Genomic DNA, 18,193 nt, shown 5'->3' with positions numbered 1-18,193 from the left:
AGTCTATCAGGGTCGCAGAGTATTTTTTTTTCTCCCCCCTGTCCCCCCCTCCGTGCCTGCCTCCCTCCTCCGGCCCCTCCGTAGTGAGAAATTGGTTGTTATCATAGATCACAGATACTGCTCAAACCTCTTATGAAAGATGAATTAATTTCACTAATGCTTTAATGCAAAGCTCTCACGAGGGAGGCAGACTGGTGATAACCCCTGCCTCGTCCCCGCTTCCTCCGCTCGTGATTTATGCCCTCTTTTAGTAGATGAAACCGCCTAGATTTGCCATCCATCTGCAGCTTTGAGGAATCCTATTACACGGGGATCTTGGACCGGACAGGACGCCACACACAGGGAGTCCAAAACCAGTTGCTTCGGTCCTTTTTTTTGGGGGGGGGGGGGGATAACGATAGGTGTGTGTGGAGTAGGTCTTGTGAGAGATGTGGGAGTGCATCATTAAAAGTCATCAAAAAGGACACAGGGGGCAGGTGTCTCGAATCCTCTGGGGAAGGTGTTCGAGTGACAGCACGCCGCTCAGGTTGGCCGCAGAGACAGATGTGCGCTTTCCTCAGCTTGTGGCTTACCTTTACCGTCCCCCATTAATAATGTGTCACAGCTGGTGACATCATGGCGGGAGTGTGGAGTGTTTGTGTTAGTTTAAAGCAAAATGCCATTCATGGCATCCCACCCATGAATCCATCTCTACATTCAGGGTTCTGTGTGAGAGGCACTGCGGCTAGTTTTCTTCCTTTCTTCCAGTCATTAAAGAAAAAAGTTAAAATGACAAAAACATAAAGCAGAAAACAACATATATAAAATTTAATATCATTTTTCATTTTGTATAATTTTTTGTCACTAATTAATCAACTTACTTCTTCAATCTGATCTACGCCATTATAAAAAAAATAATAAGTAGTAAGTGTGTGAATAAATTATACAATTATATAATAGTTGATCTGTCTCTGATGCTCAGTGCTAGAGGCTTTGATTATACCCTTTTAGAGGGTGTTTGTTTTAAGCTGCTTTTGCAGCCATATCATTTTAACACCTTGATGTGATATGCCTGCAGCCCACGTATAGTTTAGCTTGTCTTCAAAAACCTAAGGCATGCAATTTCGATTGCTTTTTATAGAGCTGAAATTGCACAAGCATTTTTACACAAGCAGACCAAGCAGAGCCAATAGCCAGAAAAGTGGCTCAGACCTCACGGAGTTGATATCCAGCCCAACATTGTCTTTTTTTTCCTCGATAATCTTACTTATTACTCACTTAACCTAAATCACGCCCTGCTTTCAGCTCTGAAAGGCATCATAAAGTTCTGAAGTTACTCACTTTCACACTTTCTGTTCGATTCCCATTTAAGTGGCGGCCTCTCCATATGCAAAGCGTCGTTTCTTTCCGGAAATCCCGCCCTGAATTATAGCTGTGTTTGTGCGTTGGGGGGAGTGAAGCGGGGACGTTAATTGAAATGCTGAATAAGAAGGAAGTGGACAAAATTGCAGATGCTATTTCTTCCAAAAGGTCGCGGTGATGGATTTGGCGGCTTGTCCCCCCCTCCCCCGTTATTCCGTCAATCTCCTTGCCCCCCTCCCCCCGGTGGGATTCATGTATTTATTTGTGTGGTGCGGTAATACACGCCTCCAAAAACCATTGCATCATAAGGATTTGTCATTGCCTTATATAAATAAAGTATATGACCCAGACCTTAATGTGCCCTTGCTATTGATTGTTTTACACAACAGTAAAGAGAAGGGGGTGAAAAAAGAGAAAGGATGAAAATAGGCGGCAGGCTGTAGATCAATATCCGTATGAGTTTGTATTTGTTGTTTGGCACCGTGAGCGTGTCCATTAAAGCGCTGACTTTTCATACCCTTTTAGTGCCCCCTGTAGCACGCTGCGATACGGGGCTGCGATTACTTTCAAGTTCTGCCCTCGCTGAAAGTTAACTTGCTTCTCTCCTTATGATTTAAACGCCACGCGTGATTCATAGATGTGATGTGTACGTTAAGGAGATGAAGTCATTTAAACTGGCATTGCCTGTAAAACGCTCTGTGGCATTTATCACCAGACAAGACACCTGTGACACAGATGCTGTTCTCTGTGACAGGCGTGATCCATGAGACTGCAAGGAGCTCATAAACGAGGGGCTAATGCCGAAATGAGAGCCAAATTGAAGCTTTTTTCACTTTTTACATGTTTTTGGGACATAGATAGCAGTGCTTTGCGATCCTACAAATATTTGGTATCAATCCAATACCAAGTAAATACAGTGCAAGTGTTCCAGACACCGATACTTTTAACCTATAAAGGCAGCTTATGTAGGGAAGAGCAGCGTGTCATGATTCATGAGAAGAATCATCACCAGTTTGCGAAATTCTGAAGACATACTAATGACCAGTAAATCACTGCGATTTGTATTTTTTGCAATAATTAGTTAAAAGAACAAAATGCATCTTCCTGCATTTTTTAAATTTCAGTGTTTTTACTGCTGCATGTGGCGAAAGAGAGCAACTCCCTCTGTAGTTCTGGTGCAGCTTTATCAAAGCATACACACTCGTACACAATGTCTTCATGTACTGTCCTGTCATGTAAACCGGCCCTCTGCCATTGGATACCCCCCACCCCGCGCCGTATGATGGAATAAAGATAAATGTGACTGTCTACAGGGGCTCAAATCAATCAGCGTTTGTGTGTATTACTTATTACTCACAGTGCATTTCTGTCATGAGGCTTTTGTGTCACCCCCTCCGCTCTCTGTCCTGCACTCTTCTTTGCCCCGCCTTCTTTCTGAACATAACCCGACATAGTATTATTTACTGGGGGGGCTGAAGTATAAGAAAGGTCAAAAAAATCAAAGGGGACTGACCGGGAAGCAGTGGCAGGAGGGTGTTTTAGGTAGTACTGTGTGTGTGTGTGTGTGTGTGTGTGTGTGTGTGTGTGTGTGCTGACTGTGTCACATGTGACATTTTATATCAGCATATTTTTCCATGGTCGTAGTTTTGAGTGAATCCCACACTTTCTCTTCCACCCCCACTGTTTATTTTTTTTTCTGTTCGTGCGTTCGCACAAACAGTTTGTCTGTACTCTGCCGAGCATCCACAGATGTGACCCCCACCCCACCTCTCCCCACCCCACCGTCGTAGCCACCGTTCATCACTGTCACGGGCGGAGACGCCATCGTTGACCTGTGGAAGGTCGGCCAATGTCACCGCGAGCCTCGCGACCTTTTGCGGTCGCCCTTCGACTCCCACTATCAACCTCCCCTTCAGTGGCTACAGCAGCCATATCTGATATTTAATATTTTCACATGCGACCTGTTCTGCAAGCATGTCTTTAAAAAAGGGGAAAAAAGAACTCTTAGTAAAACTCTTAAACTTTTAGGAAAAGCATTTTTGTGTTTTTGTGTGTGTGTGGAGGAGACAGGGAGGCGTGATGATGATGATGATGTCTCAGCACATGATTAAATGGGGGCCGGACAGCATCTGTGTCATCATCTCCGCTCCAATATCAGCTGTCGCAGCCAAAGCGTGATGTCATCATGTCAGCCCATAGGCCGAGCACCGTTTTCTTCTTCCGCGCTCTGATTGATTTTGTGAGATAATCACTTCACTCGGACTCCTGCTACAAAAAAATCACTCGTATTGTGTGAAATAAAGAGATGATGATTTTATTATTATTATTATTTTAAACTTTGCAGTGATGCTTTTAAAGCATGCACTCTGATAGTTGTCTATGTTCGCGCCCTCGTGCGCGTCGTGAGTGTGTTTATAAGCGAGCGATGGAGCAGGGGGTCAATCAGTCATATGTGGAGGAAATGGGGCAATCTGGGGCCGGGTGTCAAGAAAGTGATGGATTTTAATGCTGCGATTGTAGTTAATGGCTCTTTAAATTAAATCGAGATTAAACGTCTCTGGCGGCAGTCAGTGCTCGTACGGGTCCTGAGCAAGTCCACCCTCCACCCCCACCGCCACCGCCACCTCTCGCTCTTCATCTTGTCCCTACTCATCCTCTCATACTCTTAATACTTTCTTTCCTCAACTTTACATTGATAAACATTTGCAGCATGTTAATGGATTTAACGTGCAACAAACTAATGTGTTATTCAGAGTGCATTTTTGTGTGTGACTACATAAGCCTTATTGCTTCTGTTTGCTTCTGTTTATCTTTTTAATATAGTCATTAAGTTAAAAAATATAGGTATATTTTGAAGTGCGAGGCCAATCGGTTTTGCTACAGCATGATCATATCATATCTGTTTACATATGCTCCTCTCAAAGTCACAATTTCGGGGGACAGCAAGTTATAATTGGGTCCATACATCCTGCCAAGGCACTATGGATTAATTCAAGTATGCTAATGTAATTCAATTTGATACAGTTAATCTTATACTAATGCAGATTGAAGGATGTGAGGCGCAATCAAATACCTCTTAGGCTTTTAATTTGCATCTGAGCTTTTTAAATAAAATTAGTCAATTTGTAATTATGTGACCTGGCCCGTAATTAGTTTATTTATCACTGCAGTTAACTCCCCATTAGGGGTATCACACACAGAGAGAGAGAGGCAGGAAAAAAGAGAGAGGTTATGAGAAAGAGGCTTATTTATTCAGAATGAGAACACTCGCAACATCAATTTGTCTCTCATTTAATAACCAGCTTCATGGTGAATCATGTGCTGTTTGAAAAAGATCATGTGCTGTTTGATCATGTGCTGTTTGAGAAAGATGCAGCTGTTTGATCAGATCCCACAAGCCTGATCTGATCAAACAGCTGCACGGTGGATGTCTGCACTGCAGCTGTCACCTGGTGTCTCCCAGCATCTTTTTCCATAGAGCTACTCGCGCCACCGTTCTCTGGTCGTTCTCACTTAAAATGATGAATCTAGATAGAAACGTATGCTTCGTGTTACTTTCTGCCGCGATGTCTTCTTCACCGTTCGACCAAAAACTTCAGCTGGTTAGGATGGTCAAAATCCATTTTTCTGCTTCTTGTAAAAACTTCCTTGACCAGCTCACTCAATAAAAGCCTGTCAGGATCACTGAGTGTTCAGGCTGAGGTGAGCTAGGTTAAAACCCACCTCGCGCTGCCAGCTTCTTAAAGAGCTTTCCTAAATGTAGACGTTTCAACATTAACTGAGTGTAAAAACAGACTGATAGCATTCCACTTTCTTTCTTTTATGGCGTTGAATGTTTCAGGTTGACTGACCAAGTCCTCCATATTCATAAGAATGTTGATGTACAATATAAGTATGAATCTTCATGTGGTTGTTTTTTTGGTTAGTTTTAATAAAGCATGTTGAATCTTGTTTGCATTGAACATGCAGTGCTTTGATTTTAATTTTGTAGGCAGTGGATTCTGACTGAAGCCATTTATTCATATTTATTAGGGTTGGGGGGGGAAATATAGACAGAATAGTGTTGCAATATTTTCTGTTGCAATATTGTGTCGATAAGGGAACACCAAATATCGATATTTTATTACATAAATTAAAATACTTTGTAAAATACTGAACATTCTGAAATAATGTTAGCCGAGCAAACTTACATTAAAATGACTCAAACAAAAACCATCAAATGCTGAATTCTGGGAGCCAGAATTGTGATATAACATTAATATAACATAAAAGTTATAAATCAGTTTCTAACTTTTATGCAATGTGTTTTTGAGACTGTTCATTTCTTTCTAAGTGAGCAAACTCAAAAATTCAGGATTGAATCAAATCATAATTTCCTCCACTGTAATTGCCAACTTGACCCCATTCAATCACAGACTGATCTCAGACTGACTCCACCTTTAGTCCTAATGTTTTTCTGAAAATGATTGTTCAAATCTGGAAAAGGTTGCCAAGCAGGTATGAAATGGATTGACTGGTATACACAGGTGAAAGACAATGGCCATTTATTATTGGCTTAATTTAATGTTTTGGCTTGTCAAGCTCTTTTTTCCTGTTTTCTGAATTTTACTTATAACAAAGCATCAATTTGTTTTTATTTGAAAACTGATGATGGAAAACTTAAACACATAAAAAAAGGTATAACTATGGTAACAGTATAGTATATGGTCCCAGTTAAAATGATTCGGAGATCTGACTAAGATGCCTCTCGGGTGAGATGTTCTGGGCATGTCTACAAGGAGAAGGAAAGATCATATCTCTCGGCTGGCCTGGGAACGCCTTGCTGTTCTCGGGTGAGCTCGAGGGGGTGGCTCGGGAAAGGGAGGTGCTCAGGCTGTTGCCCCCAGTGACCCAGCCCCAGATTATTGGAAGAGGATGGATGGATGGATGGATGGATGGATGTTCCTAGTGAAATGTAGTGGAGTGTTTGCTACAATACACTTACGTTCCGCCACTGTTCATCCATTAACTCTGATGTTTAAATGTGTATTTATAGAGTCATTAACAGCCCGTTTCCATACAGTAACTTAGGCAGTTTAATTGCCTTAAAAGCTCACAATTCAGGAATTTTTTAATGAAATGTGTCTGTCTGTCCAAATTGAACTGCAGAGTTTCGAGCAGTGCTGAAAAATGCAAACCAGAAATTCTGCTCCCAGATGATGGACATTGCCACTTGACTGTGAAACATTTGACTCTATAGCTTTCATTTGTCTCGTGGTAAATCCTCGCCACTGTCAATTGTCATGCTAAATTGAGTCTCTCTGTTCTGCAGTGCAAGTGGTCCAGAAAGGGATTCATCAGAACTCGATGGGCCATGGCTGACTGGTGAGTTTTATTAATAGGTCCCCACAATGACACATCCCACCTCATCACTGTTCAACCTTGAATCATTACAAGTGTATCGCTGTGATTAGAGATGAATATCTAGCCACGTCAGTCACGTCTGACTTCACCCTGGAGCTGCAGGGAGTCTTGCTCTGTGAGGTTATCATAGACAGCGCACCCAGACGGAGAGAGCGACTCACATAGCCGAATCCTCTCCGGACAGCGCGCTGCAGAAGTAAGCAGGGATTCGATTAGACGTAATCACGTTACTCGAGCAGTTGCGTATGACAGATGACAAAAAACATTACATGCAATTGAACCTGTACGGGATGAATACCATCGCTGCTTCCAGCGTGCAGAGCTAGGGAATGGGGGGAGGAGTAGGTGGCTGAGGGGTGGAAGATGGGGATTGTAATCTAATAGAGGGATGACATGAGAACTAAAGAGCTGAAACGGTAAGCATTTAATAGGAGCGTGACGTTTGACAAGAGTGGCAAAGAGAGAGAGGCTGGTGAAGAATGGGAGATCAGATCGGACACAGTCAAAGCTACAGATGTATTCATTTGTTCAGGATGTCACTGCAGAATAAAGCCCGTGGGATAAGATCAATTCCTCTGAGTTGCCCTGCCAAGCCCCATGCTAACAAAAAAACCACCCAGATAGGATCTGCAGGGAGGTGTTCATCGCTGTCTTGTTTTTCTCTGAGAGAACAAAATGAAAGATGGCAGATTAGAGTTTGTGGCTGTATTCTTATGCATATGTGTGCTAGAAACATCAGTGATCGCTCACAATGTGACCTTTCTCCATCAGTGCCTTTGATCTGGTCAACATCCACCTTTTCCATGATGCTTCCAACCTTGTGGCCTGGGAGAAAAGCCCATCAGAGTACTCTGGGACCAGGCAGAAGGCACTGGCCTACGTTTTAGACAGGTACAGTAGATGTTGGTCACCAGCTTTTTTACTTTAGTCTTAGATCAAATTCTGCAGATATCAAGGTAGATTTACTCTATTTATAACCCAACATTTCTGTTTCTGTAAAGCAGGAAGACGTATGATATCCACACATTTTTTAGATAATCTGCAAAACAAGTTCCTTCATTATACACGATGTTTACACTCTTTATCTGTAAAACTGAGATGGACTACAAAGATTTAAGAAATGTTTTTTTTTAACTAATAAAATCTTTTTTTCCTGAACAACAGAAATTGCATATCTGCATTGAGGTAGCAGCTGATAGTCACAAATCCCATTTCTCTGTTGCATGGCAAAAACCTGTATTGATATTGTAATCAAGGCTTAGACTGAGCAAGAGAGGTGTGGAGAAGGTTTTTGGTGGGATTCAGTCTTAGACCAGTGGGATTACATCTGTCTGTGGAAATAGGGCTTCTCACTATACGGTCTGTGAACTCCCAAGTCTCCTTTATCTGTTCTTTTTTTGTCCCTCACTCTAAATCTTTCTTACTTTCCAGCATTTTCTGTTATTTTACTTTAGTTTTTGGTAGTGTAATCTTACACTTACCTCTGTCGTTTTTCTACCAGCAGAGAAAATGAAGCAAGCATTTGTCAGTACACCATTTGTGAACACTGCTTTGGTCCTGAGAAATAAATATATAAAATATACTGTGACATGTAATATCATCACTGGCATTACAACAAAAGTCCTGGCTAACTGAACAGAACTGAATATCCCCCCGACACACACATCAAGAGAAAATACCCTTTCCTGCATTTCCTCAAAAGACCACACGAGACTAATCTAGAAGGAGTCATTCTCCATAGACTGCTGTGTTAACTTTAAAGTGGATAAACATGCCTAATTTTTCACTTGATTAGAACTAATACAATGTACACACTGTACGCTGTATTAAGGCTTAAAGTTATGTATTATTAGGGGCACGGCTGCTTTGAGTGACAGGTGGTATCACCTCTGCTAATCTGAGTCATTGAACTGAATATTTTAGCTGTGTTTGCAGTCTTGGTGACTTTTGGAACATTTTTTGTTTAACTGTCCTTTTTGGTGACTGAATTTATATGATTATTTTACTCATTTGGAACTGATTAGCATGTATTTATGTCTGTGTGATGCTCTAATATAAACTACCCCTTTGCTAACCTATGCTGTTAGCATTAGGTTATAATTTAGCAATCTGCCCTGTTGTCAAAATGTAGTCACTGCAAAAAGTAAGATGGCAGCCGTCCATATCGCAGGATAATGCTAACTCACCGTGTCAAAATGAAAGTTAGCAAAGCAGTGGGTTACTCTGTCCATCTTTTAACTACAGACTATGTTGGCCAAACAGGATGTAGTACTTTTAGCTGCTGTCTTATTGCTCAGGACCTGCTGGGCAATAAGACAGAGGCACATCTGCAAACTTTCCATTTAACTGGGTTTCAGTTAAATTTAATGTCATTTTTCCTACTGCAGTTGTCTGTGACCGCCTGGCCTTTTGCTGGATGTTCATTTCTATTTCTATACTGGACATCGTATTATATAGCAGGCACATTGCCATGTCATTTATACAGTGGTGGCTCTAACACGAGCGAGGCTACGTTAGTTTAACGGTTTTAATTATTCTAGCTGGAGTTTTCATGGTCATGGTACGGGTTTCTACCCTCTGATCTAAGTGAAGTCCGCGTCTGTACAAACAGACCATGATTTCCATTCATAGGCTACGCTAATGTAATTTATGGGACATGCATTTGCAGCACTGTGGGATGATGGAGTGCACAGTGGTAGCCCTGCTCCGTACCTGGCCATGCTAACACAGAATAAAAGGCTAATACCCACCAGGCAGCAGGTGACCTCTCATTCAGCTTGCATAAGAATGCACGACACGCCTCCCCACCTCCTCCACTTTGGATAACTACATGCATAAATATATCGGTGGCATACATTACAAACAGGCTTTCTGATGGGCCTGAATTACGAGGCACTTAATAAATTCTTCTCTGCAAGGTCATATTTTACCTTTACTTCATTTTTGATTTGATGAAAGAATGTGCTGCCTTTAATGGACAGGGAAGTGGCAGTGTTTCAGCAGCTTTTGCAGTTTTTTATTACATCTTAACGCACCTGGATTTACCGACATAATCACGTTTCCAAAGCACCTCTGTTTCTGCTCTGTTGTGTTTGATAGTGTTTCCTCTACTTTCATTGTGCTATTTCCCCCCAGTTGATTTATTTTGAAAGGGCCTCCTGTAAACACACCTAAACAGCAGCGAGAGTCTTAGCTGGGTGGCTGAAGGGATTGAATAGAAACTGTGCTGGCGTGAGTGGCAGTTTCCACGCTCCCTCCTTCTACTTCCCCTTGTGTTGGAGGATGGTAACCTTGTTGTTACTTCTGGGCCATATCATTTAAAGGTTATTCTTTCGGCAGGGGTGGGGATGAGGGGTGAGTGGTGTGAGGCAAGGTGGTGGTGGTGGTGATGAGGAGGTCGCTATATGTTCCAGCTCCCCTGGTATTCCTTGCTAGCGATACAGGGGTGGGATATTGATGTGGGGGGGCCATCGCGCCTCACTCACTCACTTTAGGGTGAAGCCTTCGGGCGCAGATCCGGAGCACCGGAGTGAGAAAAAGCTAGCAGTGCAGAGGGAAGGGAGGAGGAGCACAAAGGGTGCCTGGGCTCTGTAAAGGGCAGTGAATAATGGGTCGGTCCTTTCACAGAGGCTGCTAACCTTTTGGCAGCCACCAGCAAACTCCATTCTCCTCCGTCGATCTGGGAGGACAATGTGCCCGGGCCGGGCTTTGAATGAAGCGCTACCACCAACAGTGTTCCCATTCAGTGGCTGGTTGGGAACCATCTTTTTGGCTATTGTCCTAACTCTGACTCCTACCCCCAGAAGCGGAGCAGGAAAAGGAACGGGGAATATCTAAAGCCAGAGTTCCCCCTCCCTCTCTCTTCTCTCTCCTCTCTGGGCTCTAATCTCTCATTGCGGGATGGGATAAGATTGGGGAGGGTTGGAGCTGCTGAACACACCACCAGCTGAGATCCTCACAGCAGTCTACACTGGAGCCTGCACACACGGCAGCACTGCGGGGACAGAGCTCTGCTGCCGAGCATCAAACTTCAGCCTGCACCTTATCTGGAGCTCATGCCTAATAATGCAGCTTACAGCCCATTGAGAACACATCTGATAAGCCTTTTCCTCTGTGGCCCTTTTAACTGCTAAATAGTGTTTATCTCCAAAGTGCTTCAAGGCCTCGGGGGAACAATGCTGAGAAGGAACAACGTTTAGCCAGCCAGACCTCACTATTGAGTCACATCAGAAAGAAAAAAAGGGGAAAAAAAGCACAGTTCCATAGCCTGGGCTGATGTGAGGGCCGCTTCCATGGGAGAACAGCAAAGGCTCTGCTTGAAACGTACCCTCGCTCCCTTTCCTGCCCTTTGAAAGTGCCCATGTGTGTTCCAAGCTGCATGAAGTGACACTCGGGTACGCTTGATGTGGAAAGTTCATTGTTTCCCATTTATGTTATGGTTGAGTTGTTTGTGTGCGCACAAGCAGTTTTTTAAAGAGTAGTTTAACTGGGCATTTTCATAATGTTAAATGAACTCCCATTAGCTGCTAGATTGTACAGATATCAGCTTATTAGCATTTTCCTTCCAAAGACAGGCTGATGTAATGACAGGAACTTCTCTAGAGGGTGGAAATCTTTTCTGCTAAATGACCAATGTGAAATGATAGCATGAGATAAAACCAACAGGTTTTTTTTTCATTGCAGTTAAAAAAAAACCCTCCTTTGTGTATTGGAGTTTGTTTCTGTTTCCAAGCCCCATTCAGAGTGGCTGGTCCGGTTCAGGGGAGAACAGTTTTACATTACAACTGTGAAATCCAGGCATAAAGGCTTGCTTTGTGGTGCCCTATTATTTCCACACAAATATAGTCCATTGTCAGAGTGCTGAAGTTAATTTGATCAACATTGGGGACATTTAACTGTTTTGTTCGCTGAAAAGACTTGTTTCATGCTCATTTTCGGGCCATTCAAAAGCAATGATTGGCAGAAAAATAATGTTGCCGTTAACAATTCAAAGCAATTAGTTTCCCATGGGGAGGCAGTGGGCCGCACTGGCCACCACACAGCGATGCTTTGTCATTTTATGGAGGGTCATCAGTCAACTGTCAGCGCGACTCAAAAAGCCCTCCAATCTAAATGTTTCCCTTTAGGCTTTTCCCAGAACAACGGTCTGAAAGAGCAGAGAAAGGCCGGCTAGTTTCCAGCCAATAGACATGTTGAGCTGCAAGAGGGAGGACTGGATAATTGCAGGGGGGATCCTCCTTAAAGCCAGAATGAATTTATTAAAGAGAGTGGTTGGTGTGTGTGCGTGCGTGTGTGTGTTGTCATGCTGATCATGGTTTCCAGTACAACTCCTGTGTCATAAACATGTGTAGTACAATTAATTTTTTTTCTACTGAGTCTACATGTGATCTATAATGACTTTTTCCACTGATTGTGTTTGTTTATAGACCTGAGTGTGTAGTGCCACTGTGTGACTCTGTGCTGCCTTCTCACCCTGGGAGGCCTGCAGGAGCAGAGGTTAATCTTCTCCACTGTCTCTCTGCTCACAGTGGACCTGTTTCTCTCTCTCCCATATACTCACTCACTCACTCACTCACTCACTCACTCACTCACTATGCACTTCTAGTTTACCATAACAATAACTACCTTAACCTATACCTAACTTTACCTGTACCTTTACTCAATGTGTTATTTGTCCTTTTCAGGCTAACAGTATCCATAATGTGGAATTCCCTAACACATCGGAATTTGCTGATTTGCTGCTTCTCTGTTATTTGTAGACACATGGTCATTTTAACCTGTCTTCAGCCCTCCCTCCCTCCTCGGCATTATGTTTTGCATTATATTCTGTAGTAGTCTTGGGTTTTCTGTAGAACAGTATAGTCACAAAGTAAAGTTTGATTAGATTTATGATTTGGGTGAAATATTCACCAATGCAATATAAATCAAAAAGATGTGGCCTGTCTAAAAATAGACCCAAATAACTATGTAGTAATGCACAACTATAGACTGAATATGCAAGGTTTAACATCGCCATTTTGCTCGTATTTGACCATATTTGGGATGGCGCGGAAAGTTATCAGCTCATTGGGTTTGCAGAGTGCATCCATGAACTTGCTTGTGCACATCACACAGCATCACAACGGGATGTTCAAACAAATTTTAAAGTAAGCTTTTGGGGTCCAGGTAGTTTTCCAGTCCGCATAAACTTTACATAAACTTTTCTTGCCCACTCCTGGCTATATCTCAGAAGTTCGCTGTCTTCTGTACTTCAGGATGTCTTGACGCTGTTGACTTGAACAGACCTATTCCCTAACTTCTGTGTGACCGCTGAAACACCCTTTCACCCCCTTTCACCCCCTCAGCACCTTATCTTTCCTGCATGGTGTTCTTGTTGGGGTGGTAGTTACTAAGGAGATGGGCTGCTAACAAGGGAACGAGGGTAAGGCTGTCCTGAGGTGTCAAAGGTCCTGTCACGGGTCACTCTTGGCTTATTCAGAAAGACGTCACCAGCAGATTCTTCACAATGTTAACATTCTCTCAATTTCTCAACATTTACTTACAATGGATGACGGTGCTCGGCCTGGCTATTGTGTGCAAAGTTGAATCTGACTGGCCAACTTATGGTAAGTCACCTTGTCAATATAATCATGACATGGCCCCCACTTGCACCCTCATAATCTCATATTGGGTGTCCGTTATGGCTGAGTTTAGCTGTCAATCACCGTGTGTAATCTGGAGTCAGTGAAACTGAGGCTGGTGTAAAGGAGAAACAATCCAATGTAGGTAAGCTTTTCATCGGGTATCATGGTGTGTGTGTGCTGTTTGTGAGATTGAGCTTCTGATAGAGTCTTTCATGCAGGAATGCTTTCAGTCTTGAGCACATGTTTTTTTGTATTTTTTTCCTGATACCATGGTTTTTGTGAGAGTTAGACGTAGAGAAAAAGTCTAGCGGTGGCTTTGTGCTGGCGGTTTAAGGAGCCTGGGAGCAGAGTCTGGGGCCATGTTGTAAATTAGCGTTTGACCCCGGCCTTTGTGTAGCCCCAAGGAAGGCCTGATGAAGGCCCCAGCCCAAACCTCAGCGAGAACGGGCCGTGTGAAGAGGCTCTTTCAGGGGTGTCACTGCGCGATGAATTGGCCAGGAGAAAGCATGTTTATAGACTGTGTAAAGGAGTGTGTCTTTGTGGGAGAATGTCACCGACACTGTTACAGTTTGTCTGAATGAACTGTGATGACGAGACTAATGGGGCCCCCCACCCAGGGTGAGGGTCAGTCAGATCCCCATCCAGCCTCCACCCCACCCCCAAAAGTCCAGGACCCCCCACCCTCAGGACCCTTTCACGCCCAGTAGCTGTAGCTAATGTTGCAATTCTTGGTCCGTCCCCACAAAGGCCAAGAAAAAAGTCAACTTTCACACCACTGAGTCACCATGAGTGCTTTAGGAAATGATCGTGTAAACAGAGTGTTACCTTCTGACCTCAAATTCATTCAAATTCAAATTCAAATTTTATTTGTCACGTACACAGTCATACACAGTACGATATGTAGTGAAATGCTTGGACAACTGCTCGTGACCTAAAGAAAACAAAAAAGGAAAAGGCTATGAATAAGATAGGAAATAAATATGAAAAATTAAAAAGGGTAAATTTAACTAGGAAGGAATAAAATATAAATTAAGGTTAAAAATGAAATAACTGTACAACACAAATTAGAATGAAGGGTAAATTTAACTGGGAAGAATAAGATAAAATATATAAATTAAAGTTGAAAATAAAATAACCGTACAACAAAATACACAATACACAATATAGAACTATATAAGAATGTATGAAGAAATCTAAATATAAATAAATATATACACAATAACAGCAGCTGTACAAGTATTAACTGGAAATGAAGAATATAGTGACCAGTGTTGTGCAAAAAAACAATGTCCAGAAAGTCCAGTGTGTGTGTAAGAACCATATGTGTGGGTCAGTACTGTGTGGTGGTGTGATTGAGAGACCGTATCGCCTGCGGGAAGAAGCTCCTCCTCAGTCTCTCTGTGTTGGTCTTCAGGGAGCGGAATCGCTTTCCTGACCTCAACAGAGAGAACAGTCTGTTGTTGGGATGGCTGAGGTCCTTCACGATCTTCCTGGCCTTGGTCCAGCACCGCCTGCTGTAGATTGAGTGCAGGTCAGGGAGCTCGGAGCGGATGGTGCGCTCAGCTGACCGCACAACCCTCTGTAGAGCTCGTCTGTCCTGCATGGTGCTGTTCCCGAACCAGGTTAAGATGTTTCCCGTCAGGATGCTCTCTATGGTGCACGAGTAAAAGTTCCTGAGCACCTTGGAGGGCAGTTGGAAGTCTCTCAAGCGTCTGAGGTGGTAGAGACGCTGTCGGGCCTTTTTCACCACGGTGTTGATGTGACAGGACCATGACAGGTCCTGCGTGATGTGAACTCCGAGGTATTTGAAGCTGTCCACTCTCTCCACTGGGCACTCGTTGATGACGGGGGTCTGGTAGTTCCTCTCCTGCTTAGTGCTGAAGTCCACTATCAGCTCCTTTGTCTTACTGACGTTTAGAAGGAGGTTGTTCCTCTGGCACCAGTTCTCCAGATTCCTAATCTCCTTCAGGTAGGCCGTCTCGTTGTTATCAGAGATCAGGCCCACCACGACGGTGTCGTCAGCAAACTTGATGATGGTGGTGGAGCTGGTAGTGGCCACACAGTCATATGTGTACAAAGAGTACAGCAGGGGGCTCAGAACACACCCCTGGGGGGCTCCAGTGCTGAGAGTGGTGGAGGCTGAGACATGTCCGCCCATCCTTACTGCCTGTGGTCTGCCAGTTAGGAAGTTGGAGATCCACTGACACATAGATGAGCTGAGTCCCAGATGCTCCAGCTTGGTGGTGAGTGTGGAGGGAATTATGGTATTAAATGCAGAGCTGTAGTCTATGAAGAGCATTTTAACATAATTCCCCCTTCTAGTGTCCAAGTGAGTGAGTGATGTGTGGAGGAGATGAGAGATGGCATCGTCTGTGGAACGATTTGGACGGTAAGCGAACTGTAGTGGGTCCAGTGTGTCTGGTAGTGAAGAAATTATGAAGTCTCTGACCAGGCGTTCAAAGCACTTCATCACTACTGAGGTGAGGGCTACAGGGCGATAGTCATTGACCTGTGGCTGATACCTTGGAGCAGCAGACAAAACAGCCCGGCCGCGGGTATTAGACATGGCTGTTAGTGGGAGAAAGACCTCAAGCTCTGGAGAAACACACATTTCCTCCTCTCTCAGTTTAGCCACTCTTTCTTAAGGGTGACTGCCTCACTTTTAACCTCATCTTTCCTGTTCATCACTTAATCTCTTCTTTATTTCTTTATCTTTTTTAACATGTCATTGCCTGATTGGTATATATCTGTTTGGATAGTGTTCGCTACTCACAAAAGCACATGCGGTAAATTCTCCATTAGGGCAAAGAATGTAGAAGTTCCCACGCCTATAAGCGCCGCATGACGTCTGTGTTCAGCCACTTTACTGCCCTCCGTTTTGGTCAACAGTATAAACTGACCACTAAGCCTGTTTGGATAGAGCTCAGTCTCTTAGCACCAGTGTGTGAGGTCATTAATGGCATCAATCCCAGTTTGGGTTTATTAAAGAGCTACTCCACACAAAGGATGTGCAACTTAAAAAACTGTGCTTAACAATCAAAGAAGAAGAAAAGAAGAAGAATGAAATCCAGGCAAATTAAAAAGTAATGCAGCCAGTGAGACTTTCATAGTGGTTTCGGGTAACTTCAGAACAGGAAATTCTAGGATTAGTCAGCTTTAAATGTTAAATATCAACTGCCTTTGGGGTCAATGAAATGCCAAATAGCTAGCTTCTGGCAAAAGACTGAGCAGCACTATCAGCAATCAGTAAAAGTATTAACATTTGTGCGTGTCATGAGGAGTCTATCTAACTGTCAAAATGTGCAGAGGCCATTGGTTTAAGTCTCTGAAATTAGTGCCTTTAAACTTATTGTTCGTGCCCAATTGTAGCACAGTTACAAAAAGATAGAGAAGAGCCCGACTGATATGTTGTTGAAGGTCAATATATTGACCAATAGTCATTTGGGCATTTACAACGGTTGATAAATAAAAACTGAAAAGTAAAGAAGATCTTCTCTCACCCCAACCGGTCGCAGCAGATGGCCCCGCCCCTCCCTGAGCCTGCTTCTGCCGGAGGTTTCTTCCTGTTAAAAGGGAGTTTTTCCTTCCCACTGTCGCCAAAGCGCTTGCTCATAGGGGGTCATATGATCGTTGGGTTTTTCTTTCTTTGTATTATTGTAGGGTCTACCTTACAATACAAAGCATCTTGAAGCGACTGTTGTTGTGATTTGGCGCTGTATAAATAAAACTGAATTGAATTGAAAATCTTGTGATCTTCCAGGGCAGAAAGGGAGAATACCTGGTGTTTGATCAGGGGCTGCTATAAAAGTGGTCGGGGGATCCCGTGTCCTTGCACTGATTGGATGTATTGGACAGATGGTGGTAGTGGAGCTTCCGTGATTGGTTACGCCAGAGGGTCTCCACATAATGAGACACAGAGAACACCTTTCAGTCATGTTATGAGTTCTAATGTTACAGAGTTTGTCCACCAGAGAAATGCCACAAACGCAACAACCAGCTGTCACTCACTTATCCTGAGTGACAGCTGGCGGCCGACTCCTGACACGCACTCGCAAATGTGATCATATCTCCCTAATCCTGGCATGTTTACACTGGTTACCAGTACATCGTAGAATCGACTTCAAGATTTTGTTAATTGTAAATCTCTGAATGGATTAGCTCCATCTTATCTCTCGGACCTTTTAACAAAAAATAATCCAAGTAGAGCCCTTAGGTCTGCAGATAAGTTGCTTCTGACTATCCCCAGAACTAGACGGAAAAACAGAGGTGACCGAGCTTTTGCAATCGCTGCACCCAAACTCTGGAACAGTCTACCCCTTCACATTAGGCCTTTGCCAGCACTTGACATTTTTAAAACCCAGTTGAAAACACTGACTAGAATGAATGACTAGTCTTTTATAGTAATTACTATGTATGTTTGCTATTTTATCTCTACTATATACAGCACTTTGGTTCAACCTGTATTTAAATGTGGATATAATTTTTTTTTTTTTTTTGATTTTGATATCCTCTGCACAGGCCGGCAGAGGATAAATGAGTAATCCACAACCTGTCGCGATAATAAAATAAGATTATTGTTAAACTGCGTTAGAGAGGTCGGCAGATATTTTAGATCACCAAATATCGGTATTGATATTGGTCTTATCAGTTGAGCTCGACATAAGATGTTACATAAACCTTTTATTGGTTTAACCTGCCCGTGCTTGCTTTAGAAAGTAAACTTTAGACATTAGGATAGAGAGCAGCAGTCAGTTATACTCAGAAAAATAATAGTTAGGTATAGTAAACATCAGTGACTTAGTGAAAACATGGAGGGTAGACATTTT

At 43.1% G+C, this 18,193-nt stretch overlaps 1 protein-coding gene across 1 annotated transcript in view; it reads left to right on the top strand.

Annotated features, from left to right (window-relative positions):
• The window catches only part of inpp5a (inositol polyphosphate-5-phosphatase A), a 177,617-nt gene that overhangs the window by 98,666 nt on the left and 60,758 nt on the right, over window positions 1-18,193 (top strand). The window contains exons 7-8 of the mRNA XM_085368919.1: window positions 6,653-6,705; window positions 7,516-7,635. Of these exons, the coding sequence (XP_085225045.1) occupies window positions 6,653-6,705; window positions 7,516-7,635 (173 nt within the window). The remainder of the gene's footprint in view (window positions 1-6,652; window positions 6,706-7,515; window positions 7,636-18,193) is intronic.

Source organism: Diplotaxodon limnothrissa, linkage group LG13 (genome assembly GCF_057381915.1).
Source record: "Diplotaxodon limnothrissa isolate DT_005_m linkage group LG13, D_limnothrissa_male_GT1.1, whole genome shotgun sequence".
NCBI lineage: Eukaryota > Metazoa > Chordata > Actinopteri > Cichliformes > Cichlidae > Diplotaxodon > Diplotaxodon limnothrissa.
The sequence above is the reverse complement of the archived record's forward strand: the minus strand, read 5'-3'. Positions and strand labels throughout refer to the sequence as shown.